The sequence below is a fragment of the Sinocyclocheilus anshuiensis genome, unplaced genomic scaffold (genome assembly GCF_001515605.1).
Source record: "Sinocyclocheilus anshuiensis isolate Anshui unplaced genomic scaffold, SAMN03320099.WGS_v1.1 scaffold2492, whole genome shotgun sequence".
NCBI lineage: Eukaryota > Metazoa > Chordata > Actinopteri > Cypriniformes > Cyprinidae > Sinocyclocheilus > Sinocyclocheilus anshuiensis.
In genome coordinates, this window is record NW_015542584.1 from 146676 (window position 1) to 155892 (window position 9217).

The 9217-nt window shown below is 44.0% G+C and overlaps 1 protein-coding gene across 1 annotated transcript in view; it reads right to left on the minus strand.

Annotated features, from left to right (window-relative positions):
• The window catches only part of LOC107694441 (protocadherin Fat 4-like), a 109601-nt gene extending 101278 nt beyond the window's left edge, over positions 1-8323 (minus strand). Inside the window, exon 1 of the mRNA XM_016494140.1 lies at positions 2730-8323. Within this exon, the coding sequence (XP_016349626.1) occupies positions 2730-7835 (5106 nt within the window). The 5' untranslated portion in view covers positions 7836-8323. The remainder of the gene's footprint in view (positions 1-2729) is intronic.
• Positions 8324-9217: the final 894 nt, after the last annotated feature.

Here is a 9217-nt window from a genome sequence, read left to right on the forward strand (position 1 = left end):
GATGCTCAGGTAGTGAGGTACACACAGATACTGAGCCTAGAGAGAGAGAGACGGTTCAGAGAGGAACGTGGACGCGTCTATCCGTCCAAACCCTCATCCTCCCAATGCTCAAAGAGAAAAGAGAGAAAGGGAGTAATGAGGAAGAAGACAGAAGCAGACAGACAAACAGACAGACAGACAGACAGACAGAAATAAGAGAAAGACATCAGAGAGAGAGAGACAACATCAGAAAAGCACTGAGGAGTCACTATAGAACAACAGCAATACTGTTAAATACAATCATACTGAATGATTATCATATTCATTTACATCATACTACAAAGTACTTCAAAATAATGTCAAAAAAAAAAAAAATTCTGTATAAAGCAGAGTTGAGGTGAAGAAAGATGTGATTTTACATAGTTTATGTCAGACGCAAACAAAATGTATATACATATATTAAATTTCCATGTATGAAATATATTATCATATGAAGTAAAAACATTAGAAATGTATATCTATATGTAACATAATACTCTCGATAAAAGGCAATATATTTCATATATTAAATGTCCAAATGGGATGATCAGTATGTTTTCCTTGTTTTTGAGTAAAACATCTTAAAATCCTAAAATCAAATACAATTACTTAAGAAGCAACATTTTTACAAGATATCATTTATTTATTTATTTTTTTCCTTCTTTCAAGCATCAACTTACGAAAGGTTGCATGATTTCTTAATTTAAGGATATTTTTAGTGGCAAACAAGAGGAGCCTTAATAAAGAAAACAAGTAATTTTGCATTGAAACCATGAAGCCAAACAATCACACAAACACACAATTTACTTCCAAATTTGGACATTGCATAGACTTCTAATGTTATATACAGTTACTTATACATACTACAGAGCAACCCTAACAGAAAACTTCCTGCATTTTTACATTTCTAAAAGACTTATTGACAATTAAAACAATTGAGGACCTAATTTTTCCCCAAAATATGGTTAAGTAGGTATACACACACACACACACACACACACACACACATATATGATTCCACCCAATCAGCTTATCTTTGTAAAATGGAGCAGCTTAAATAACTGAATGTGCACTCTTAACTTCAGCCAATCAAGCATTATATTATCATATTATGATAATTAAGCACTATTTAATGATAGAACTAGTGATTAGAACTAAAACTTGGTAACCATGAATGAATGCATATTTGTCATTTTAACTGAACTTAGATCCTAACAGAAAACTTCCTGCATTTTTACATTTCTAAAAGACTTATTGACAATTAAAACAATTGAGGACCTAATTTTTCCCCAAAATATGGTTAAGTAGGTATACACACACACACACACACACACACACACACATAGTTTGAGCAGCTCTAATATCACCCACATCTGCTTTCATTGTCACTGCTGTACATGATCTTCACTTCACATGGACACTTTCACACAACTTCAAATGAGACACTTTAGCACACCGTTAGCTGACACAAACGATGACACCCCCTCACAAAACAAAGCAAAGCAAACCCAAACCGTTTTGGCTTCAATTACGCTCACTCTCTTTCTCTCGGCATGGAGAGCAACGCCTCTCGGGAAGCTATTTTCAAGACTCTAACACAAAGCACATTTCATCACAGCAGCAGAGAACGAGAAAAAAAATCCACTTTATAAACGCGAATCATCAAGCCTGTAATAATATAACATTTTCGGTTCCAGTTGAAGTTTCCAAAACACACACATATATAGAATCACATTTGTTTTTCATTTGAGCAGAGACCTGTGCACACAAACCCACAAGCCCAGTGTAGAATTTCATCTGGTTCCTGCAGCCGAGAGTTTAACTCTATCCCTCGAGGGAGAGTTTAGCGGGAGCAACGCAGATGCGTCGCAATGTACCAACTCAACGTGTGGATTAAGTTTCACTTTTAGAGATTCCTCCTCTTACTCCGCTCAGCCACCTCTGAAAGGAAATTTCTATTCACTGAGACTTAGAGGGTCAGCTGAATTTAATGGTCACTTTAATGGCAAAGCTGGTGGCACAAAGCAGGGTCTCACAGACCACCCTGCTCCAACATCGCCCGGGGCGATTCAAACCCTAGCTAATTCCTCGCTTACTCTGCGGGGGACAGGTATCTGAGACCCACACGCGGATCTCCCCCACTCATTTCCCTTTTACCCTGCCTTTCCTTGACCAGAAAACGATTACAATAAGAAAGAAACAAACAATTCCATCCTGTGGTTTCGTGTTATTAATATCTGCAATCACGCTGTCTGGGCGTCTGATTTGTTGAATTTGTCACTGCTGATAACAGAGATGAGTTCAGTCGCAGCGGGAACGCAAAGCAGCACATTTTACCCAGGGTTCCCCTCTCTCTGCACAGCGAGCGCTGATCTCCTCTCTGAGATTAAGGCCTGTGCTCTCTCCGAGCTGAAACAATACCGCTAGCCTGCCAAAAAACAAAGCCCACATTCTCAAGTGCAAAGCAATTTATATTTAATACAACCCAGATCGTCTGAAAAAGAACAGGGGGGAAAAAACAAGCAGGAACTTTAGTAATGCACGTACGGTTATCCAACACTCGCTCATGTTTTTCCACCACATTCACACAAATGACTTAAGCACATGTTTCAGAATATGTTCCCATAGATTTCCTTTCGCACAATATGCAAGAGCCATCAAAATCACTGACACCTCCCAAAAAAACACACAAAAAAAACGTGATTACTCACCTCTGCATGTTGCGTTCTGGGCTGGCTGGCGTCGGCTTCGATGGCGTACACGTCTATCAAGTAGAGGTCCGAGCCTTGCTCCCTGTCCAGTTCTGCAGCTGTTTGGATCACACCGGAGTGACGGCCGATAGTGAAAAGCCGGCCTGCGGCCTTCCCACCGCTCCGGACTGAAACAATAAAAAACTCCACCTTGGTGCCGGTGCCACGTGGACTGGAGGCATCCAAAGAGATGACGTTGGTTCCAGGCGGTTGGCCCTCCTTTAGAATGGTGATGTATTTGGGTTGGGAGAAGACCGGGCCATCCGAACCCTGAAGGATGATGGTCAGCTCCGTCCGTGAGGTCTTGCGATCTGTGCCGTGATCCGTAGCGGACACGGTCAGACTGTAGATGAGCTTTGAGGGAACGAGTTGAGAGGCTAGTCTGATATCTCCGCTGTAGCGGTCCATGATAAACGTATCCGAATCTCCCCTCACGAGTTCGTACTCCACCTCTCCGTTGGCACCCTCGTCAGGGTCGTAAGCCACTACTGTTGTCAGAATGGAACCGATTACTATGTTGGATTCTGCCACTAGGGAATTTTGAGAGATAAATACAGGTATGTTGTCATTTTGGTCCGTAACCCATATAGTGACGTTTTTCAGAGCAAAACGGCGGAACTCGACCGGCACGGCTTGGTCGGTCGCTTTGATGGTCAGCTCAAAAAGGTTGGCGAACTCTCGGTCGATTTTCTTGTTCGTAAATATCACTCCAGATGCGGGGTCAATGTGGAAATGCCCACCTCTAGGAGTCTGCATGACAATGGAGTACTCCAGCTGGCCGTTGATGTCGGCATCCGTGTCGTGAGCTGTTATAGTCATGACAGAAGTGGAGAGCAGGAGGTTTTCAGGGATGGATTTAAAAATGTCACCTGATGTAAAAACAGGAGGGTTGTCATTAAAATCTCTCACGTGAATGATGACCGGAATGGAGGAAGACCTGGATGGCCTTCCGCTGTCTTTGGCTGTGACGTTGAGTTTGTATAGGGACTGTGTTTCATAATCCAGTTTTTTGACCAGGAAAATGCTGCCAGTGTTGGGACTTATGCTAAAAGTGCCGTGGTTGTTGGTGGTGGAGATGCTGTACGTGATGTCGGCGTTGGATCCAGAGTCAGAGTCTGTAGCGGTTACGGAGGCGACCAGCTCTCCAATCCGCATGTTCTCCAGCACATCCACTGTGAGAGTTGATTTGGGAAATGATGGAGAGTTATCATTATCATCCAGAACACTGATGCTCAATACACAAGTGGATGACAGAGGCACAATCCCAGAGTCCTCCGCCATAATTTTGAGGGAGTAAAAGGGTGTTGTCTCATAGTCTAGTTTTCCCACTAGAGTAACTTGACCAGAAGTGCTGTCAATGCTGAACTGTTTATCCTCATTTCCCTCCACGATGTCGTAGTGAACAAGGCCGTTTTTATTTTCGTCTACGTCTGAGGCCAAGACTCGGAGCAGCTGCGTCATGTTCTGGGCGGATTCTGAGATAGAGGCCTGGTAAATGTCTTTGGTGAATTTCGGCGGGTTGTCGTTGATGTCCTGTATGTACACTTGAACTTTGGCCTGGTCTTTGAGAGGCTTGGGAAGGCCCTGATCAGAGGATACAACTGTGAAACTGAACACCGCGGCACCTCTCTGTCTCATGAGAGATTCGCGGTCAAGCTGTAGCGTACTGGTCAATGCGCCCGAGATAGCGTTCAGCTCAAAATTTGACTGTGGCGTTTCGAAGGAGTAACGTACCTCGCTGTTCGGCCCAAAGTCTTTATCCTCAGCAAAAACCAGCCCGACAAAAGAGCCTCGCTCCTGCTCTTCCTCGAAGTGGAACACATAATTTGTGCTGTTGAAAAGTGGACGGTTGTCGTTGACATCGTCGAGAAGAATCGTCACATTAACGCTGGCGCTTAGTGGCTCGACGGCTCTGTCTTTGGCCACCACTAATAAACTGTACCGATCTTGTACTTCTCTGTCCAATTCTGCTTTAATATACAACTGCCCGTCAGGGAAAATCCCAAAAACGTCATTTGTGTTACCGCTAACGATGTCATACACAATTTCCCCATTGAGTCCAGAGTCTTTGTCGCTGGCCTCCACCTTAAAAAAGCGACTATTAACCGGCTCGGATTCTAGAATGGTGACTTCGTAAGAGAGCTGGTCGAAAACTGGCGCATTGTCATTAACGTCATACACGCTGATGGTGAGAATGAGGCTGGAGGTGCGCTGAGGAACACCAAGGTCAGAGGCCATGACCTCCACTTGGTAGGAGCTGGTGGTGACTTCTAAGGGGCCAGTGAGGGTGATCAATCCACGTCTTTCGTGAATATTAAACAAGCCTTTAGGGTTCTGTTTAAGGCTATATATGACCATACCATTGGTCCCCTCATCAGGATCCGAAGCTTTAGCCTGGAATATATGGTGACCGGTGGCCCAGTTCTCCACAGCGCTGACATGCTCGACATTGTGAATGAAATGAGGTGTGTTGTCGTTCAAATCCTTCACTGTGATATTAACTAACGCTTCCCCCATAACCTCCCCACCCCTAGCAATCACCCTGAGCTGGTAAAATGCCTGCTCTTCTCTGTCTATCAGCCCCGAAGCTGTGATCTGCCCTGTGCTGCCTTTGATAGCAAACAGACCACGTTGGTCCCCTGATGCGATCAAATAAGTGATATTTGTGTTCAGATCTACCGTGGTGGCCGTTACGGTGCCAATAATGGTGTCAGCGGCCACGTTCTCAAACATAACAAAGCTGTACTCTTTCTGACTGAACATGGGCGGGTTATCTTGCGTGTCTACAACAGTGACTGTGACTATAGCTTGCGTGTTTGAGTGCAATCCACCACCGTCCGTCGCGGTGACCTGCAGCTGATAAGCAGTTTTCTCCTCTCTGTCGAGTGGCACTAAAGTCGTGATTTTACCAGAGTTGTTGTTGATGTGAAACTTGTAAGAGTCACCAGCAGTGATGGCATATTTTACAGTGCCATTAAGGCCAAGGTCAGGGTCGGAAGCTGTTACACTAGTCACAAATGAGCCCGAAGGCTCATTTTCTTTGATATTGGCAAAATACTGCACGGGGTAAAACACTGGGCTGTTATCATTAGCGTCCTTCAGTGTGATATTGACTTTGCAGATGGAGTAAAGGGGGGGTATTCCTGCATCTGTGGCTTTGATGTGCAGCAGATAGAAGCTCTCTTCTTCTCTGTCTAACTCTGTGGCTGTACTCAGCCGGCCCGATATTGCATCCAACCTGAACTTATTCTGGACACTCACGGGGGTTTCAGGGTCAAATGAGAATCGGACCGTGCCATTGGCACCAAGATCCGAATCTGTGGCGGACAGATCCACAAGCTCGGATCCGGCCGGCGAATGCTCGACTAATGAAATGTGATATGTGCTTTGAGTGAAAGTGGGGACCTGATCATTAACGTCTGTGATATTCACTATTAATTTGGTGTAGGACATTTTCGGCTGCAAGCCTTGGTCTTTGGCACTGATATTCAGCACTATTTGAGAAGCTATTTCCCTATCGAGCTCTGCTGCGCTGGTAACCAAACCGCTGTTCTCACTGATGGCAAACCAGCCCAAACTGTTTCCAGACACCAGCGAGTAGCGGAGATTGGCGTTCTGCCCGGAGTCTCCATCTGTGGCTGAGACACCTTTAATGTAGCTGCCTTTAGGAATGTCCTCGCTGATGTCTACTCTATACACGGCTTCCTGAAATATGGGCGGATGGTCGTTAATATCGTTCACAAATATAACCAGACTGGCAAAAGACGAGCGAGCTACGGGCCTGCCGTTATCTGACACTGAAACGGTGAGGTTGTAGGAGGAGATTCGCTCTCGGTCGAGCACACTGGCTACTTTGATTAGACTCAGATTGGGGACGGGTGAACTGTGAACTTCAAAGTGTCTCTGTTCGTTTCCGCCAAGTATAGAAACTGAAATATTACCGTTAGCTGTGGACGAATCTGAATCGGAAACCGTTAATAGTGCCACTACAGTGCCCACCTGTGCATTCTCATCCACCGAAGCGAATTTGGATGTGGTAGGGAAGTATCGAAACTTAACTACAGGATCATTGTCATTCACATCAAGCAGTTTTATAGTCGCTTCTGACCTGCCTGAGAGAGAGGGGATGCCGTTGTCTACTGCATGGATAGTGAGGGAATACTCTTTCTTTGTCTCATAATCCAACCCCTCCTTTATAATAACAGTCCCAGCCTTAGGGTCAATCTGAAAAGGAGTTCCTTCATCTAAAATATATGTTATATCAGCATTTGCACCCTCGTCCAGATCTGTGGCTGTTATCTGCAGAACACTAGAGCCAATTGCAGTGTCCTCGAACATACTGGTCTGGTAATGATCCTGGTCAAAAGCAGGTGGGTTGTCGTTTATATCCTGAATGGTGACGTTTACCTGCAGAAACCCAAACTTTTTGGGCTCTCCTTTGTCTTCCACTTGGATGAGGAGCTGATAGAAGGGGGTTAATTCTCTGTCCAGCCCTCCAGTGGAGACCAAGTGCAGAAACGCGCCCTCTCCGCTCGGGTTGACGGTGATATCCAAGCGAAACTTTCGCTGATCGTTCCCGCTGACGATTCGGTAGGTGGTGTGATCCACTCCGTTACTCCCGATGTCCGCGTCCGTCGCGGTGTCCAGAATCACCTGACGCCCGCTGCTCGCGTCTTCTTTAAACGACACCACGATCGACGCGTCAGGAAACACCGGCGCGTTGTCGTTAATATCCAAAACCACGATGCGCACCTCGGTGGGGTAAGTGGGCTGACTGGACAGAACCACCACATTAATGATGTTACTAGGCAGAACTTCTCTGTCGATCACGGAGGACGTGTAGATGACGCCCGTCGTGGCGTTGATGGAAAAAAGTTTGTGGTGTTCGCTGAATCTGTACGTGAAAGAGGGTTTGGTGTCGATGGTGCCCACATATGTGCCCACCGGCTGCTCCTCCAGAACCTCAAACTCCTGCCGAACTTGACTGGATAAAGAGTAGCGCGATAAAGTCCATAAAACGAATAAAATGAGGTGCAAAGTGTCTAGAGATCTACCTGAGAGCGCCATGATCACAGATCCAGTCAGGGTTTTTCCGAGCCCGATACATTCACCTCAGATTTGCAACATTGTATCCAAAAAAGCGGCGATCAAACGAAATGTATCCAAAGCGCGCTTGCCGTTTCAAACACACTTGAGGTAAAGTTCCGCTAAAGAGTTCCTAAAGAGAGTTGTAGATCCGCGGGGATATCCTTAAAAACCCGTTTTAGGGAGGAGACAGGGTTCATTCGCTGTAAAATCCCGTCAGCATTCATCCAGCAAAACTTCGCGTTCCTCTCAAGATCATTGATGATGATGATGATGATGATGATGGAGTTTCCATTGCGAGGAAAAGGAAAGCTCGCTGCGATTAAATCCTCCGGAGAGTTTTTCCTCAAGGAAATAAAGCAGCTCTAATGCTATCCCTGTGATTCTGATACGGGATGTCCCGCGGAATAACGGTGACCAAACTTCACTTTACTGCCCCGACGGAGAACAAAAGCCCGAGTTGAGAAAGCTCCCGCCCTCCTGTCTTGCCATTGGCTGTCTGTGCCTGACCCCGCCCCTCTCTGGCTCCCAGTTCTATTGTAAAGTCATCGACTCGGGTGCTGATTGGATGAAGCGGATGTCAATCATCGCGTAGCCTGAATATTATAACAGAGCAGCGCTCCAGGTATTGAATGTACCGTTATGTGCCCACAATAACACCAGCCGCTCATTTACATTCCTGCCTCCTTTTTTAAACTCTTTATAAGTGTTTGAATACACTTATATGTTTTTTTTTTTAGCATATCTGTGAATGTTGCATGTAGTTCGTCACAATAATTATTTGATCATATTAGTAAGAACTTTTTTTGTCCAATTTGTTGAAATAAAAAAAAGATTTGTGTTTCGTCTGCCGATTTTAAACGGTCTTTCTGTTTTCAGATTTGAGTTAAATCACGCAGTTTAAAAATAATTTAATAATACATTTAAATAATAAATAATACTTAAAAAATGATCTTCTTGCTATTTATTTTTGACTTGATTTAAAGTCTAAATATCTAAACATGTTTTAAATCAAGATACGTTTGCTTGAGAACCAAATGATTTAGCATATTAACTCTTGTTTTCTGAATAAGTAAATAAATAAATAAAAATCAAGTGAGTTTATACTTAAAACAAGAACAAAATATATGTCAGTGCGGTCAGAAGAACTTAACTTAATTCAAAGGGAGAACATGATTATTTTTTCTAATTCTACTGGCAGATATATATATATATATATATATTATTATTATTATTTTTTTTTTTTTTTATTAATTTGAACAAATTTTATGGAATACAAGGCTTTGTATCTTATCCTGTATCACTTGTGAAGTCAATTTTGATTTAGGAAGGTTTCAGTGTTTTACTAAAAAAACACGTGTCTG